General features: G+C 42.3%; 1 protein-coding gene across 1 annotated transcript in view; it reads right to left on the reverse strand.

Annotated features, from left to right (window-relative positions):
- Positions 1 to 19,371, reverse strand: part of LOC140492255 (ufm1-specific protease 2-like) — a 60,643-nt gene that overhangs the window by 16,390 nt on the left and 24,882 nt on the right. The window contains exons 7-9 of the mRNA XM_072591189.1: positions 17,968 to 18,111; positions 17,617 to 17,781; positions 10,651 to 10,772 (exon numbers count right to left, since the gene is read on the reverse strand). Coding sequence (XP_072447290.1) covers positions 10,651 to 10,772; positions 17,617 to 17,781; positions 17,968 to 18,111 — 431 coding nt within the window. The remainder of the gene's footprint in view (positions 1 to 10,650; positions 10,773 to 17,616; positions 17,782 to 17,967; positions 18,112 to 19,371) is intronic.

A 19,371-nucleotide genomic window follows, 5' to 3' on the forward strand; every position in this document is an offset into this window, starting at 1 on the left:
TACTGTCCAGCAATGAAAGCTGTGAATATTTGAGGCTTTTTCAGCAGAACACAAAATATTAAACTGCAGAATTAATAAAAGCTTTTAAGTGAATAAAAGACCCATGGTGCTGGATGTGTATTAGCATGCTTAGAAGATTAGCTAATTAATAGAAGACAGAAAGTTGGGATGGACAAGGAAATGGGGATGGGGATGGGGTTGGAGCTAGATTTTCAGGATGTCAACCTGTAACTAGCGGGATTAGTAGGGAAAGTTAGGGAGCTGTACTGGGCTACAAGGATAAGTGAGTGGGCAAAACTTGGCAGGTGGAATATATCATAGGGAAATGTGAGGTTAAGTACTTTGGCAAGATGAACAGAGGGGCTGAATATTATATAAATGAAGAATGATTGCAGAAGCCTACAATACAGAGGGATTAGGAATGAATCATCCATGAATCACAAAAAAGATATCATCCAAATTTAGCAGGTAAGAGGGAAAGCAAATGTTGGCCTTTATTTCAAATGGAATCGAGTATAAAAGTAGGAAAGTCTTACGAAAATTTTACAAGGCACTAGTCAGATCATAGACCACAGCTAGAATACTGTGAACAGTTTTGGGCTCCTCATTTAGGAAAGATATACTGGCATTGGAAGTCTAGAAAAGGATCATTTGGTTAATACCAGGTATAGAGGGATTGTCTTATGGGGACAGGTTGAATAGATTGGACATGTACTCTTTGGAATATAGAAGAATGTGAAATATACAAGATTCTTAGTTAACTTGACAGGATAGATATGGAATGGTGGTTCCTTTTGTGGAAGATCGGATCAGAGGATATGTCAGAAGAAGGGGTTTTGGATGGAAATGAGGATGGAATGTCTTCAATCACAGGGTTATGAATCTGTGGAAGTCTTTACTGCAGAGAGCTGTATGCTGGGAATTGAGTACATTCAAGGTTGAGTTAGATAAATTTTAAGTTATGAAGGAAATCAAGAGTTATGCGGAAAAAGCAGAAAAGTGGAATTGTGTTATCAGATTTATCATGATCTAATTGAATGTGGACAAGACTCGATGGGCCTACTTCTACAACAGTTATGGTGATGCCATTGAATGTCAAGAGATGATTATTAGATTGTCTCTTGTTGGAGATGGTCACTATCTGGCACCTTTTTGAGGCCAAGCACAATGTAACAAGTATAAGGCTTCAGTATATTTTTTTCTTAATATTGAACCATCTAAGTTCTGCCTGCCTAAGATAATAGCCTCATTATAATAGAATTACATGTTCATTGCCCCTATATGCTAGTACTCTACAATCGTTCTAAGTTTTTAATTAAACTTAGAGTCAAAAAATAACCTACTTCTGCTACATCTTATGGTCATGCAAGTAGATAGGTTGGTAAAGAAGGCGTATGACATGCTTGCCTTTATTGGTTGGAGAATTGAGTACATGAGTCGGGATGTCATGTTGCAGCTTTGTAAGATTTTGGTTAGGCCGCACTTAGAGTATTGCGTTCAGTTCTAGTCAGCGCATTACAGGAAGGATGTAGAAGCTTTGGAAGAGGGTGCAGAAGAGATTTACCAGAATGCTGCCTGGATTAGAGGGCACGAACTATAAGAGAAGTTTAGAAAAACTCAGGCTGTTTTCTGGAGTCTTGGAGGCTGAGAGGAGACTTGATGGGAGTCTATAAAATTATGAGATGCATAAATAGGGCTGATGATCAGAATCTTTTTCCCAGAGTTAAAATGTCTAAAACTAAGGGACATGCATTTAAGATGAGAAGGTAAAAAATTCAAAGGAGATGTGAGGGCCAAGTATTTTACAAGAGAGTGGTAGGAGTCTAGAAACACTGCCAGGGGTGGTGGTGGAGGCAAATCTGATAATAGTGTTTTTAAAAATAAATATTTTTATTAGAAACTTTTTCAAGCCTTTTACAGAACATCTATGTACAAAAATGAATAATACCGAAATACAGAAAGATAGAGGCAGGACAACAATGTCATATCACGATAGTATTAATAATGAACTACCTACTATTCTACCAGAACAAACGTATCTACTTAAACTAAACTACAAACAAATCAAATAAAAATGAGATTAAACTAAATTCAAATTAAATTAATTATATCACACTACTTTATTTCATTCACCACACCTCCACTGAGGCTCCCATCCCTGGGAGCACCAGTCATTGTACCTGTATTCTTTTCTCCCATCCTCCCCTTCCAGGGCCCCACGAGCACCTAGACTGATTCCCACAGCTATACCCACGGCCCTAATTAATATTGCTGATAAGTCTGTGTCAATATAATTTAGAAAGGGCAGTCACATCTTGTAAACCTGCTCCATTTTGTAAGGTAGTTTTGGGGGAGATTCTCCAACACCAGCCAACGTCACACCATAAGACCTGGGAGTTTTTCCAACATCCAATTCATTAAAATGTTCTTCCTCGCACAGTGGGTAAGAATGTTACACAATCTCTTCCTGTGTTCCCCTAGAGAGGGTAAATTTGGCAACCCCAGAAGAAGAAATACTGAATCCATTTTAACTTCAATCCCCAGGATGTCTTTCAGCTCCCTTACTATAGCACTCCAGTATCTCTGGATCTTACAACATGACCAATAGCAGTGTGTGAGAGTGCCTATACCAATTTTACATTTGGGACACCCTGATGACGCTCCTGTCTTGAACTTAGCTAACCTTGCTAGCGCCATATGAACCCTGTGTAAAATCTTCAATTGCATGGCCTGCACTTTGTTACATACTGAAATCTTCCTTACATTTTCCCATATATCTTCCCATACTTCCAATGAGATACTCTCCTAGCTCTCAATTCCATATCCTACAGAGTCCCTCCATGTCTCCTAAGACACGTCCCTTCTATAAATGATACAAAGTACTAACCGAAAGAGCGCCCGTACAGCGGAGCACTTTTTTCTTCACATCTGACTTGTAAAACTGAGCTAGGAGCGTGGTCTTCCTCTGCATATAATCCTTTATCTGAAAGTACTGGAAAAGGTTCCTATTAGACAACCCATATTTCTGACTTAGCTGGCTAAATGACATCAAGAATCGACGTTTCGGGCATGAGCCTGTCTGGATGCCTTCCTTGAAGAAGCTGTCTTCCTCCCTCTCCAAGGATTTCAGTGAGTCCCAAGAAGGGCTCATGCCCGAAACATCGATTCTCCTGCTCCTTGGATGCTGCCTGACCTGCTGCATTTTTCCGGCAACACATTTTCAGCTCTGATCTCCAGCATCTGCAGTCCTCACTTTCTCCCCTAAATGACATCAAGACCTCCCTCTGGACTAGATCTCCCAGACGAGATTCACTTATTCTCCCATAACTTAAAGTCGGAGTCCATTGCCCAGGTTTAAATCTTTGGGTTCCCATTAATGGGGTAAATGGCAAGGTCCTAAGCCAATTACCCTTGTCTTGCCTCATTATCCTCCAGTTTTTCACCATATTTAAAATGATTGGACTCTTACACTGCTCGGTCATGGATTTCATCTTATCCATAAATAATAGAACATCTCGACTACGAGGCTTCAATGTCAAGCCAAATCAACTCTAAATCCCCCTGTACCCAGTCATCAACATATGCTAACAGGGTGCTTATTTGATATCTCTTCAAGTCCGGAAAATCCACCCCTCCCTCACCCTGCGAGAACTGCAATTTGGTAAATTTAAGTAGGGGGACTTGCAACACCAAATAAAAGAACCTAGCCAACCATTGATCCTCCGTAAATACCTCATCTGGGTAGCCACAACGGGAGCATTCTCATGAGGTACAACAGGTGAGGAAGAACATTCATTTTAATCGGGGCTATTCGGCCTTACCATGATAATGGTAATCCCTCCCACCGCTGGAAATCCTGTTTTATCCTCTCCTATTGTACATAGTTAGCTTTATAAAGCTGGTGGAAGGCAGGGGTAATAAAAATTCTCAAATACAAAACATTCCATCCTTCAGATCAGGCACCTCCACTAATCCCCCCATTAGCATGGCTTCCAATGTTGTAAAGTTGATCCTTTAGCCCGAACACTGCCAAATGCATTAGTTGTTTGAATCAATTGAGGAACAGACTCCTCCAGGTTGGCCAAGAACAAAAGGACATCATCAGCATATAGGGTGATCTTATGCTCCCCCATTCCCACCCCTGGCGCCATGATTTCAGGATCCCTCCTGATAGCCTCAGCTAACGGCTCAATTGCCAAGATTAATAGCAGCGGTTAAAGAGGACACCTCTGTTGACTACCTCTCCTAATATTAAAGTGCCGTTTGTGATGAATGTCACTTTTGGATCAATATACAATATCGCCACCCATCTAGCAAAGGTTCGCCCCAGACCAAAGCGCCCATTCTATCCGGTCAAAAGCCTTTTCTGCGTCTAGGGAGACCACCGAACCTCGGATCAATCTTTGCTGGCATACCTCACAGCACCAGAGACCTGGGTTCAATTCCCGTCTCAGGCGACTGACTGTGTGGAGTTTGCACGTTCTCCCTGTGTCTGCGGGGGTTTCCTCTGCGTGCTCCAGTTTCCTCCCACAGTCCAAAGATGTGCAGGTCAGGTGAATTGGCCATGCTAAATTTCCCGTAGTGTTAGGTAAGGGGTAAATGTAGGGGTATGAGTGGGTTGCGCTTCGGCGGGTCGGTGTGGACTTGTTGGGCCGAAGGGCCTGTTTCCACACTGTAATCTAATCTAATCTAAAAACCTGCACGATGTTCAGTACCTCCTGATATTGTTAGAGGAGCTAAGGCCCTTGAAAAAAACCTGGCTTATCTTCTTTTATAATATGGGGCAGGACCTTTTTCAACCTCAATGCCAGCATCTTGGATAGAATTTTAAAATCTACGTTCAACAGTGAAATTGGTCTATATGAAGCACATTGTTCAGGGTCTTTTCCCTTCTTTAAAATGAGGGAGATGTTAGCCTCCCTAAGAAAGGGTAGCAGACACTCCTGTGCATATGAATAGCTATACATCTCCAGAAGTAGCTCCACCAACACATTTATGAATTTCTTATAGAAATCACTTGGGAATCCATCTGGCCCTGGTGTTTTACCACCCTGAAGATGCCTTATTGCTTCCTGCACTTCCTGTACCATCATAGGTGCATTCAACAGGGAAACCTGTTCCATGTTGATACTGGGGAGGTCCAGATTCTCAAAAAAGGACTGCATTCTCGCTGCACTGTGTTCGTTTCCCTCCGACTAATATAACCCTGCAAAGTATTCTCTAAATCTAACATTGATCTTCTTCAACTCAAGGGCAACCATGCCAGCCTTCTCTCTAAAAGACATAATTGATTGGGAAGCATTTTTCTTTTTCGCCAGATATGCCATATCTACCTGGCTTATCTCCAAATTCAAGCAGCCTTTGCTCAGCAAAGGAGACCTCTTTTTCTTGCCACCTATGTGTGCAATGAGTCGAGAGCAGCCCACAGGGCTGTGACCTGCTGCAGCTGAACCAAAGAAGGCCTTTTATAATATACTTCCTCAGCTATCTGCAGCCGGGCCTCCAGCATCTGTTGTTGCTCCTCCCTCTGCCTCCTTCTAGTTGTTGAATACAAAATAATCAGGCCTCATAAATATGCCTTAGTGGCTTTCCAAGGTAATGCTGGATTACTGGCCGTACCTGAGTTGATATCCCAGAAGGCCCTGAACTCTATTGTGATGTACTCCATGAATTTGCTATCCCTTAACAGGAATGGATCCATGTTCCAGTGCCATGCATCCATTCCACTACCCTTGATTTTAACATCTAAATACACTGGTGCACGGTCCGAGGCAGCTGTATTCCCAATTTTGCACACCGGTGTTCTGTCCAAACCGTTCAATGACATAAAAAAAAGTCAATTCGCATAAGGCACTTGTGTGGGTTGAAATAGAAAGTCTCTTCCCATTAGAGTGGAGGTGCCTTCACACAGCTACCAATCCCAACTCCTCACACATGTCCACCAACTGCTTAGATTGAACGGGCGTACCTGCCAAGCCCCTTGGCACCCTGTCAACCTTGGGATCTATTAGACGATTAAAATCCCCTCCTATGATCGTGCAGCGCACCCCAAGACTCATTAATTTAGCCACTGCATCAATTTGAAATTTAAGAGGATGCGCTGAGGGGGGCAATACACATTCAGGATGCCATACTTTTCTCTATGTATTAGAGAGTTTTGAGAATATTTGTAGCTCAGGTTGAGGTTGTGGATATGCATTTACTCGCTGAGCTGGAAGGTTCATTTTCAGATGTTTCGTCACCATACTAGGTAACATCTTCAGTGAGCCTCTGGATGAAGCACTGGTGGTGTAGCTTGCTTTCTATTTATGTGTTTGAGTTTCCTTGGATCAGTGATGTCATTTCCTGTGGTTACATAATTTCCAATGCTGATGTCATTTCCTGTTCTTTTTCTCAGGGGGTAATAAATGGGATCCAAGTCAATGTGTTTGTTGATAGAGTTCTGGTTGGAATGCCACGCTTCGAGGATTCTCAAACACTTAAGTAGAAAGCAGGCTACACCACCAGTGCTTCATTCGGAGGCTCACTGAAGATGTTATCTAGTATGGTGACGAAACGTCTGAAAACGAACCTTCCAGCTCAGCGAGCAAACCTACATCCATGTATTAGAGCTTTAAATATGATAAACCGTCCATTTTCATCCTTAATTCACTCAGTTACCTGGAAAGGGAGGTTCTTTCTTACCCGTATAGCCACCCCTCTACTCTTGGAGTTATAGGAGGAGATGAATACCCTGTCATAACCATTTTGCTGCAGTTTCAGATGTTCCTTATCAGTTAAATGCATCTCTTGGAGCAGGGCAATGTCCAACCTTTCCTTCCTAAGGCTTGACAGCACCTTCTTTCTCTTAATGAGGGAATGGCTCCCTTTTACAGTAAGGTGCACCACCTGAACAAATCACTAGCCATGGTCATCCAGGGCAGCCTTTGGTTTCCCAAGAGGAGGAAGCTTATCTAAGGTACGGTGAGCGACAAAGACATTAACTCTATAAAGTCCAAAAACTACTCCTATAAAAACTACAAGGGCAGCACAGTGGCTCAATGGTTAGCACTGCTGCCTCACAGCACCAGGGTCCCAGGTTCAAGTCCCACCTTGGGCGACTGTCTGTGTGGAGTTTGCACATTCTTCCCGTGTCTGTGTGGGTTTCCTCCAGGTACTCCGGTCTCCACCCACAGTCCAAAGATGTGCAGGTCAGGTGAATTGGCCATGCTAAATTGCCCATAGTGTTAGGTGTGTTAGTCAGGAGTAACTGTAGGATAGGGGAATGGGTCTGGGTGGGTTACTCTTCGGAGGGTCGGTGTGGACTTGTTGGGCCGAAGGGCCAGTTTCCATTCTGTAGGTAATCTCATCTCATCTAAAAAAAACTAACTGCTACATTTAAATTAAGCAAACACTCAAATAACCCCAATTCACGAGAGACCTCTCTCCTTGCCCATAGGGGGCACTCCTCCCAATCCTAGCTATCATTCCAACTCCCTCTAGCTAGGAATGATAGCTAGGATTGGGAGGAGTGCCTCCTATTGGCAAGGGGGGAGATCTCTAGTGAACTGGGGGCTATTTGGGTTATTGCTTAATTTAAATGTAGTGGTTAGTTTTGTTTTTAGATTAGATTACCTACAGTATGAAAACAGGCCCTTTGGCCCAACAAGTCCACACCCACTCTCCGAAGAGTAACCCACCCAGGCAATTCACAGATGAGGAAACCCTGTTATTTACATTCTGAGAGTTAATAATAGATGCCCATCCCCCCCACACATCTTAACCACAGGTATAGTCAACCCCAATCCAAAAAACAAAAGGACAGCAGTAAAATAAAAGGCCCCAGATAATACCCAACTGACTGATTTATGAAATAATTCTGGTTTTACATTACTTACTTACTGTACCTCTTATGCTCACATCCAAAACATTTATGTAAATGACAAAAGGTAGAAGACCCAGCACCGATCCTTGTGGCACTCCACTGGTCACAGGCCTCCAGTCTGAAAAACGACCTTCCACCATCACCCTCTGTCTTCTACCTTTGAGCCAGTTCTGTATCCAAATGCTAGTTCTCCCTGTATTCCGTGAGATCTAACCTTGCTAATCAGTCTCCCATGGGGAACCTTGTCAAACCCCTTACTGAAGTTCATATAGATCACATCTACTGCTCTGCCCTCATCAATCCTCTTTGTTACTTCTTCAAAAAACTCAATCAAGTTTGTGAGACAATGATTTCCCCCGCACAAAGCCATGTTGACAATTCCTAATCAATCCCTGCCTTTCCAAATAAATGTACATCCTGTCCCTCAGGATTCCCTCCAACAGCTTGCTCACCACCGAGGTCCGGCTCACCGGTCTATAGTTCCCTGGCTTTTCCTTAACACCCTTCTTAAACAGTGGCACCACGTTAGCCAACCTCCAGTCTTCTGGCACCTCACCTGTGACTATCGATGATACAAATATCTCAGCAAGAGGCCCAGCAATCACTTCTCTAGCTTCCCACAGAGTTCTAGGGTACACCTGATCAGGTCCTGGGGATTTATCCACTTTATGCGTTTCAAGATATCCAAGGACTTCCCTCCAAGGCCCCAAGGGATCCTTCCATATCCGCTACAAATTCACCTGCATCTCCACACACATCATTTATTACATCCGCTGCACCCGATGTGGCCTCCTCTATGTTGGGGAGACAGGCCGCCTACTTGCGAACGTTTCAGAGAACACCTCTGGGACACCCGGACCAACCAACCCAACCACCCGTGGCTCAACACTTCAACTCCCCCTCCCACTCCACCAAGGACATGCAGGTCCTTGGACTCCTCCATCGCCAGACCATAGCAACATGACGGTTGGAGGTAGAGCGCCTCATCTTCCGCCTAGGAACCCTCCAACCACAAGGGATGAACTCAGATTTCTCCAGTTTCCTCATTTCCCCTCCCCCCACCTTGTCTCAGTCAAATCCCTCGAACTCAGCACCGCCTTCCTAACCTGCAATCTTCTTCCTGACCTCTCTGCCCCCACCCCCACTCTGGCCTATCACCCTCACCTTGACCTCCTTCCACCTATCGCATTTCCAACGCCCCTCCCCCAAGTCCCTCCTCCCTACCTTTTATCTTCGCCTGCTGGACACACTTTCCTCATTCCTGAAGAAGGGCTCATGCCCGAAACGTCGATTCTCCTGCTCCTTGGATGCTGCCTGACCTGCTGATCTTTGAGGGGCCCTACTCTCTCCCTAGTTACCCTCTTTGTCCTTAATGTATTTGTAAAACCCCTTTGGATTCTCCTTAATTCTATTTGCCAAAGCTATCTCATGTCCCCTTTTTGCCTTCCTGGTTTCCCTCTTAAGTATACTCCTACTTCCTTTATCCTCTCTAAGGCTTTACTATCATAATTCTGTACAATTAGAAATCTTGCACTCGGTTGCAAGCATACCAAAGTTTGGACATTGAACTGGTATTTTTAGACAAATCCCTTAACTGTGCACAATAACCTGCAGCTGTTTCTAACCATTTGCATTCTGGTTTACGTTGAAAGACAGATCAGAGCATAATTTAGGGTCATCATATTTCGGTTCATGGGAGCACAGGAACAGGAGTAGGCCATTCAGCTTCTTGAGACTGTCTGCCATTCAGTGAAATCATAGCTGGTCTACATAACACTCTATACTTCCATATGGCCCATATCCCTTAATAACTTTGCTTAACAAAAAAAATTATGTATCTCAGATTTAAATTTAACCACTGATTTAACATCAACTAACAGTTATGGAAGAGAGTACTAGAAAACCTCTAGAGTCATAGAATCTCTACAGTGAGGAAAGAATTTGGCTCATTGAGTCCCCAACTTGACTACGAATTTTCACTTTATGTAATGATAAAATTTCTTTTGATTAATTTTAATGCCTCTTGCAAGTTTCTTTTCATAATCTCATTTTTGTAGCTCTAATAAGCTGTTTTGTGTCCCTTTGCTGGTCATTTTATCTTTCCCATTCAGCAGAATCGTTGCTGTTTTTGCATTTTTGTCAACTGTTTATTTTAGTTTTATGCTGTCCCTTTTGCTGTCTTCAGTTGTCCAAGGCTGTTTCTTTTTTCTGTGAAGTGGAGTTTTTCTCTCTCAGGACTATGAAATGGTTCTGTATTGTGGTTAAATGTTTCTTCAAATGTTCTCCACTGTTTTTCATCTTTTTTTTTACCCATTTTACCCATAGACCTCCCCTGCTTACTGTGGACAGTCTGTCTCATTGCTTTAAAGTAGCCTCACCAAAATCTAAAATCAAGTAACCGATTTGTGCTGTTCACTTTCAAATGCTGCTGTGAACTCGATCATGTGATGATGACTATTTGATAAATATTTATGCAAAATTAGGTTACTAATTAAAGCTGACTCATTACTTATCACTTAATCCAATATTGCTTGTCCCTTTTTTGCATCCTGGAATTTTGATGTAGGGAACTAACCTGGGCACACTCCAACAAACTCACTACTTTTCTGAGAGGGATTTGTCTGCCTCTCCCAATCTACTGTAAAGTAAAAATTCCTCATTAATATGTCTCTATATTTATTACACACTTGCATAATGTCTGCAATGATGCAATCTAGTACTTCAGAACTGCTACCAGGAAGTCTAAACACAACACCTATTACAGTTTTAGATCCTATTTTTCTTACCGGATATCTGTGGTTTTACATGAAATATTAAAATATTTTAATATTGCTAGCATCTCATCAGATTTAAGCCATGCATTTTCATTCACAACTCTCGCGTAATCTTCGTCAATTTTTATTAAGATCTGAAAATGCAAAAGGAAAGCCGTTTTAAAAGTAGCAATCCTGGTAATTGCATCATAAAAATGAGCAGAAATCATCATGCGTTCACGGTTTGAACTTTATTAATTTCTCAGGGAAGTACTTAGACCTAGACTTAAAGATACAAGTGAAAGCATTGATTTGATCTTTTCAATTTGTAGACTGCGAGTCAATTTTAATTGAACCTGGTGGGCCTGAAATATTATCCTGACATTTGAATGGACCATATTGAAGAAATCAGTGGGCATACAGAATTTTCCTTACTTCACACAAAAGTTGATGCAGTTTTTGCCAATTGCTTAGTGTGGGGTTCTGCACCTAATCTGCACAGAGTCACTGCTACCATTGTACTCCTCAGTGCTTCTAGGTATTCCGAGTAACCATCTGAAATCAGCAATGGTTTAAATTAAATATGCAAAAGAAGTCATACAACTGTTTTATGATCCTTCCACAAAATTCATGAAAAACTAGTTGAGGTGTGTAAAGGCATGTTTCTGTTGATCTGAAGTGGTTCTACTGGAAGCCACTACAGAAGTGATAAGAAATAAAGATTAAAACATAAACCTTCCCACCTGCCTCCATTCCCCTTACCACCACCCAATCCCCCTCACTACCCTTGTCCCATCCCATGCCAACCCATGCTATCCTAGACCTGCACCCATTTCTATGTTCCCTAACAGTCTGCATGCCAACCTATGCCTATGTACCCATCCCCATATCCAACTCTATTCTCCATTTCCACCTGATACCTGGTACTCAGCCCCATAATCTTCATACCCTCTTTGCCACCTAATATCCTATACCCAAACATAATGTTCCTACACAAATCTCCATCCTAAACCCTTGGCTCTTTATTATCTATATGCCAACTTAATTGTAACTCATACCAACCCATGTCTCTTATCTGGTGTCCTTTGTCCTTTCACCTATCATGCCAACTCACCTAGTATTCATGATGAGCAGACCTCAGGACCCATGCACAGATAAGGAAAAAACAAGTTTCTATTATATAAATTTATTGCAGCTTTTAATATACTGAGAAATAAAATCTAATTCATAAAACACATTTACTACCTTTAAATTCCTTCACCTGTATAAAACATTATAAAATTAAATATTTCATTCAAGTGCAACAAACATTAATAGTCCTATGTTAAAGTGTCCAATTTTGGGGATCCTCAGACTAATGTTAACATACAGATTGAAATAGAAACTAATCTTTTTATTAAAATCATGTAATTTTTAAATTTTAATTCTGAACAAACTGAAATTTTAAATGCATTTATAGTCTCAAAAATCTCTTTGAAAGACTGTTCATTGCCAGCTTGGACAACTTGATTGTCCCACTATGTTTCTGCACTTCTTATTCACAAGTATCTCTATTTTCAAAAATCCCAAAAAGGTCCTGACTTCTCCCAAAAAGGCACTTTACCTGTGCTAAAGGCTGAGCTCTCCTGAAAGGTGCCTTATCTCTACCACATAGAACCTTACTTGCCTCAAATATGAGCTCTTGTACTAGATCCAAAGGGGGAACTCTCTATTGCCAAGAGTATTCTGACTATCCAGTTAAAAACATGAGCTTCAGGCCAGTGTGTAACATGGTATAATGTACACACTTCTGCTTTCAGACACAAAAATCATGGGTTCTCAGACTAAAACTATGTCTCACTAAAATCATAGCCAGCTAATGATTTAAATGGCCAGCTGTCTCCGTAATCCATGCAAGCATGAATTCTGAGCCAGTTCTACATTTGTACCCACAAAAATGGGAAATTCCCATGTTCAGGGGCATGACTTAGATTTCTAAGGATTTGTTCCTGTTTTTCCAAGTCACAACACCTCTCTGACAAACTGAAAATCTTGGCCAATCCTTTATTTTTTACTCATATGAGAAGCTTTCTGGAACAAATGGCTTAAAAGCAGTTGGACTAGGTAAAAGTGAGGACTGCAGATGCTGGAAACCAGAGTCTTGATTAGAGTGGTGCTGGAAAAGCACAGCAGGTCAGACAGCATCCAAGGAGCAGGAAAATCGACGTTTCGGGCAAAAGTCGTGCCCGAAACGTCGATTTTCCTGCTCCTCGGATGCTGCCTGACCTACTGTGCTTTTCCATCACCACTCTAATCTAGACTTAAGAGCAGTTGGAGGTTCATCTGCCTTTCTGCTATTCAATAAGATCATGGCTGATCTAGTTGTGGTCTTAACTCTCCATAAAGCTTGTTTTCCTTGGTTAATAAGAATGTATTGAGTTAAGACTAGAATGAATTAATTAATTTAGGGAAGAGAATTGCACAGGATAAAGACTCTGTAAGTGAAAACAGATTCTCTTGAGCACATAAAGGACTCCTGATCCCTAAAAGGTGTTTTGTATCATATGCAAAGGGATATTTAATCTCTCCAAAGGTATATTGTGACTCGCCATAGGAATCCACAAAGTTCAGACCTATTCTTAGCAGTTCCTGTGTGATCAGTTTAGGTTCAATACTTAAGCAATTCCAAGATCATGTTGCAGTGCCACGAAGATGTAGAGAAGTGGAAGAAAACAAGATATGCCAGCAAGCCCAAGATCAGCAGCAATCCCCAACATCTACTGAACAGCCTCTACACAAAAAATACACAGCTGAAGGGCGGCTCAGCATGTGCAGTGTTTACAGGAGGTCCAGAATCTATCAATACCAGGTGAGCACAGTGCAGTTTCACTATAGGCTTAGGGTGTTCCAGGACACAGTTATAGAACTATACCAAATATACTGGAGACATAAGGAGTGGGTGGCAATCTTGAATGGATGGTCATTAAAGGTGATGCATACTAAACTTTTACGCAACTTGCTGCTTCCAATGATCCACTGGGGATCTGTGTGAGACTTCACTATCCTTGTCCCACAGATGTGTCAAGGATGTGAGGGATGCAGTTTTTCCCAAATTACATTGTTTCATCTCATTTCACTGTGATGAGATCAGTGCTGTCACCCAGGACGTGGACTTTGGCAACATAGCTGCCATTTCCCAGGTACAGGGTATGATTGATATACACACATCAATTTGAGATTACCATATCATAACACAGCTGACTTCATGAATAGGAAAGCATTCTGTGCCATTGACGGGCAAGTGATCTGTGATCATCAGTATCACATCTGGACAGTCTGTGCCAAGTACCTGGGAGCTACTATATCCTTAAGAACTGTTATTTTCTTCATTTCAAGGTCCTGATACATTGCAAGGTTGGTTACTGGGAGACAAGGTTACCCTTTGCAATCCTGGCTGGTAACTGTATTACACAATCTCCTGACTGAGACATTGTATAGTTATAATTCAGCCATGCTCCTAACAGGGTCATTGTGCAGAAGATAGGCCTGTTGGGGATGAAGTTTCATTGCTTGGATGTGTCAACGGGGTGGTTTGCATTCAACATCAGTCAAAATGAACTGCATAATCTGATCAAGCTATGCTGTGCATAACTGAAAGAAGCAAAGAGAGGATGTGATGGACTCTGAGAGCTGGAGGAGTAACAGCTGGTTCTAGTAGAGGTGAACTAGGTGCAATGTTCACGCATTGAATGAAAGTTTGGTGGTGCCTGAAAGTCTGTTCCCACAAGTAAGTATGGGCTTTTGTTTGTTTTTATTTGCATTTATATCGTTGAATGAAGACAAACATTTTTACTATTGAAAGTATTTCTAGTACGTGATGTTCCCATAGTGAACAATAAGAAAATATTAGGCTACACTGTGTATTGGGGAAAGAGTAGTTTTCCTTTAGACAAGGTTCTGAGATGTGATGATGCTAAGGACAGATTATGTATGGAGCTTGGTTGCTAAGCAGCAATATACTTATAATTATGCACTTGCATTTGCAATGAATGTCAACCATTCCCCCTCTCTTCAAAAGATCCTGTTTTTGATTCTCATCATAATATAAACAGTTTGAAGGGCAACTCCAGACTGCTAGCACTTGATTTGATGTACAGCTGTGTTTTTAAAATAGCCCTGAAAATCTGAAAATCCCAACAGCAATGAGAGGGGAGCACAAAAAGGAGCACCATAGAGGCATGGTGCATAGACCATTGGAGAATGACCTGGAGGGTAACGTACACAGCAGGAGGAGGTTATAATGGTTCATGGATATCCAGGATGCCTGTGTTTTATATCACTTTGAGAAATCTATGTTCTACACATATATGAATTGTGATACAGTTACCTGAAGGACTGCACCTAAATCTTTGGCTGAATGTCAGCGCCAAGCTTTAATCTTTGTTCACCCAGTGCAGAGGAACACAGGCAAACCAGAGGAACTCCTCATGGGTCTGCTTTTGGGCCTGGTCTAGGTGACCATCATACAGCAGGCCATTAACAAAGGCATTAGACCAGACACACCCAGGTGGTCATGGAGAGGGAGTGTGCGGTGTCCAATGACACAACTGAGGCCATCCATGACCAGTGGCTATTGCAAGGGCTGCAGTACACCATCTCCCCTCAAAACAAAGTTGTAGATTTTCTTTGACAACTTGATGTTCATTACAGTGTCCCTTTAGGAGATTGTCTTTTAGTCATTTCATTAATTTGATTTAGTGTTTATTCAACCCTGATGATTATGTTTTGTGATGCAGAGGTAGTGTCCCTACTTCTGGGCCAGAAGTTTTGGGTTAAAATAAACATGTATAAAGGGAAGACTGAAACACTGGATATACAGTTCAGAAGACAGAGATCTATAAGAGTGCATCCTGTGAGTAAATCTACTATCAATGATAAAATCATGAGAAAAAGGGGCAGAACTAGGTCTTTCAGTCCATCAAGTCTGTTCTGCCTTCAATGAGATCATAAGTAGACAGGGAAGAGGCTGGAAGAGCACAACAAGCCATGCAGCATCAGAAGGTGCAGAAGTTGATGTTTCAGGTGTAACCCTTCGCTAGGACTTGGGGGAGGGTGTGGGGGAGCTGCAGATAAAGGGGATGGCAGGAGCAGGGTGGTGAAGTGGGGAAAGGTGAAGACAGGCAGTGGGTACGACCTGGTTGGTAAATGTGAGGAATGAATCCAGTAGGTGACTGAGAGAAGTGGAAGGGAGGAGGAGGGGCTGGGAAGGGAGGTTATCAGAAATTGGAGAACCCAATATTGTGTCCTTCAGGCTGCAGGCTGCCCAGGTGGAAGGTGAGGTGTTATTCCTGCAAATTTGCAGTTTGGTTTGTTGTGGCAATGAAGGAGGCCCAGCATGGTCATGTCGGTGGGCAATGATTGAGAGGCCCTGTGGGCCCAGCTGAAATGCTCAGTGAACCATTCCCTAAGTCTACATTTGGTATCCCTGATGTAGAGAAGACCACACCAGGAACACCTGACGCAGTAAGCTAGGTTGGAAGAGAGGCAGGTGATCCTCTTTCTCACATGAAAGGACTGCTTGGGGCCCTGGATGGAAGTGAGGGGGGTGGTATACCAGCAGGTTTTGCATCTTTTCCATTTACAGGGGAAGGTACTGGCGGGGGTGGGGGTGGGGTGGTTTCGGTGGAGAGAGTGGTGCAAACCAACAACTGTTGCAGAGATCGGTCCTTGTGGAAAGCAGAGGGGGTGGGGGAGGAAAGATGTTTTTGGCGGTGTGGTCTAGTTAGATTTGGTGGAAGTGTTTAAGGATGATATGTTGGATGCGGAGATTGGTGGGGTGGTAGGTGAGTACAAGGGGGACTCTGTCTTTATTGCTTTTGGGGGGGGCTGTTTAGACCAGTGGAACGGGGAATGGAGGTGTCTGGATGACAGAGGGAAGAAAAGCACATTGTTCGAAATAGGTGGACATCTGGGTTGCTCGGACATGGAATGTCACCTTGTCCGAGCAGATGCGGTGGAGGCAGAGGAATTGGGAGAATAGGATGGAGTTCTTGCAGGATGCTGGGTGAAAGGATGTGTAGTTATGGGAGTCTGTGAGTTTATAGTAAATGTCCGTCTGGAGACTATCACCGGAGATGGAAATGGAAGGGAGGGAGGTGTCCAAGATGGACCAAGTGAATTTGTGGGCAAGGTGGAAGTTATGGGCAAAGTCAATGAACTGCTCCAGTTCAGCCTGGGTGCAGGACACTGCACCGATACAGTGATCGATGTAACAGCGGAAGAGTTGGGGCACAGTGCCTGTGTAGGTACTGGAGGTCCTGAAGAAGGGCTCATGCCCGAAACATCGATTCTCCTGCTCCTTGGATGCTGCCTGACCTGCACTTTTCCAGCAACACATTTTCAGCTAGGTACCTGGTTGACATAGGTGACAAAGAGGAGGCATAGCTGGGGCCCATCCAGGTGTCAGGCCACCCCTGGATTTGGAAATGTCCTCCACTTGGTAAAAGGGACCCCTTCTCCTGCCTCAAATCTTCCTCTTCCACTTGGTAAAGGTGTGCCTCTTCTTTGACAAAAACTCCCACACTCCCTCTGAGGACCCCTTCTTCTGCCTCCGATGATCCTCCTCCACTTGGTAAAAAACATGTGTTCAATGAAATCATGGCTAATTTGATAATCCCCAATTCCACTTTGCTGCTTTTTTTCTAATTCCTTGATTCACTTACTGATTAAAAATCTATCTCAGTCTTGAATATATGTAATTCTGTGCCTCAACTGCCTTCTGCAGTAAAGAATTCCACAAATTCACAACCTTCCATGTGAAGAAATTTCTCCTCACCCCTGCCATCTTTACCTGGTCTAGTCCGCATGTGACTCTAGACAATGTAATTGACTCTTAATTGCCCTGTGAAATGTCCCAGAGAATCAATCGGTTCAATGGCAGTAATGATGACCTGAGCAGTGGTACCCACATCCCAGACAAGAGTAAAGACAAAAAGATAATAATTTACAGGGTTGTCATACTTCTTGCATCTCTGGAATCAGAGGTACGGGTGTGTCAATGTAACCCTGTAAGTAGTACCAGGAGATGACGACTTGCAAACAACGGTACGGAGCACCCCATTCTCTGTCGTTTTCATCGTCTTGCAAGCAATGATGAAAGGTGTAGGATCCATGTATAAGAGAAACCTGTTCCAAAGTAAATGAAACACAACATTTGTAAGCTCAGTTATGTATATAATTGAGTTAAAATATCATTTTCCTGACCCTGTGGTCTATTATGCAATATAAGAATGCTTTAATGACAAATAATTTTTATTGTTGTTACTTTGATTCACGTAAGTAGTATGTAATGTTGTAAAATTAGTTGCATACCTTGAACTCATTGGGATCAGGAGCAGGAATATACTTATGTACATCTTTGTAGTATGTAGATTTCACCTCATCAGCTGGAAAATTAAAAGTCATTTGACGGCGGAAGAAAGGTTTGTTTTCTAGGCCAAATTTAGCATGTAATTCCTGTAAAAATCAAAAATGAAAACTCAATTGCAAGATGCTGATGTCATCATGCAAAAATATTATTTTACAAATTATACATAGTTGTAGACTCAAGCCAAAAGTCCAACTAACTCTAATTTCTGCAATTTCTTGGGTGTCCTCACTGTATCTACCCTATATGAAAGCATAGCCAATAACTGCTAGGCAGGGCTGTTGCTTAATTGATCATGGCTAATATGTACACCACATTCATTTCCATACCTTTGCTCATATTTCTTGATACATTTGTTTAACAGATATTTGGAAATCATGGAGTCATAGAGATCTACAGCACAGAAACAGACCTTTCGGTCCAACTCATCCATGCCGACCAGATATCCTAACCTAATCTAGTCCCATTTGCTAACACTTGGCCTCTCAACCCTTCCTATTCATTTATCCATTGAGATGCATTTGTCTATCTCTGGATTCTTGTCTTAAACTTAAGCTTCCACTGCCCTTTGGGAGAATTCCATACTTCTGCAATTCATTGTGTAAACATTGTGCTTCATAATTGTGCTCCAGAATAGCTTAACTCCAATTTTAAGATTATGAAGAATACAGTATAAGAGCATATATACGAGCAGGAGAATGCCAATTGACCCCGTAAGCCTTCCCTACCATTTCATACATTCATGGTTGAACTTGCACCTTAAATCTTTGTAATATTTGTTCGTGGGATGTGGACATAACTGCAGCATTTGTTGGCCATCCCTAATGGAGTCAGCCATATTGCTGTAGACCAAGTAAGGATAGCAGATTGCACTCCAGAAAGTGCATTAGTGAACTAGGTGTTTTAAGTGACAATCTCCAGTGTTTACATGGTCACCATTAGGCCATCTTTTTATTCAATTCAATTATTCCAGATTTTGCCCTTGTGAGATTCAAATCCAGGTCTTTAGAAAACTAGTCCCAAATTCTGGATGACTTGTGATAGCTCTGTTATGCCATCATCTCCCTTACAGATAGGTTTCATTCTATGCTACCACATTATCCCATTATTTATTAATTCCTTAAGGATCCAAAAATATATTCTTTATCTTGAATAAGTTCAATGACTGAGCATTCACAGCTCTCATTCACAGAACAACTGATCTAATTGTGGCCTCACATTCACATTTCTGCCCACCCCAATAGCCTTTGACTCCTTTTTAGCTAAGAATCTGTCTACCTCTACCTTAGGACTGCAATGACTCGCCTCCACCATTGTGTGGGGAAGAGAAGTTTGAAAAACTCCTGGCC

The sequence above is a fragment of the Chiloscyllium punctatum genome, chromosome 2, assembly GCF_047496795.1.
Source record: "Chiloscyllium punctatum isolate Juve2018m chromosome 2, sChiPun1.3, whole genome shotgun sequence".
Lineage (NCBI taxonomy): Eukaryota > Metazoa > Chordata > Chondrichthyes > Orectolobiformes > Hemiscylliidae > Chiloscyllium > Chiloscyllium punctatum.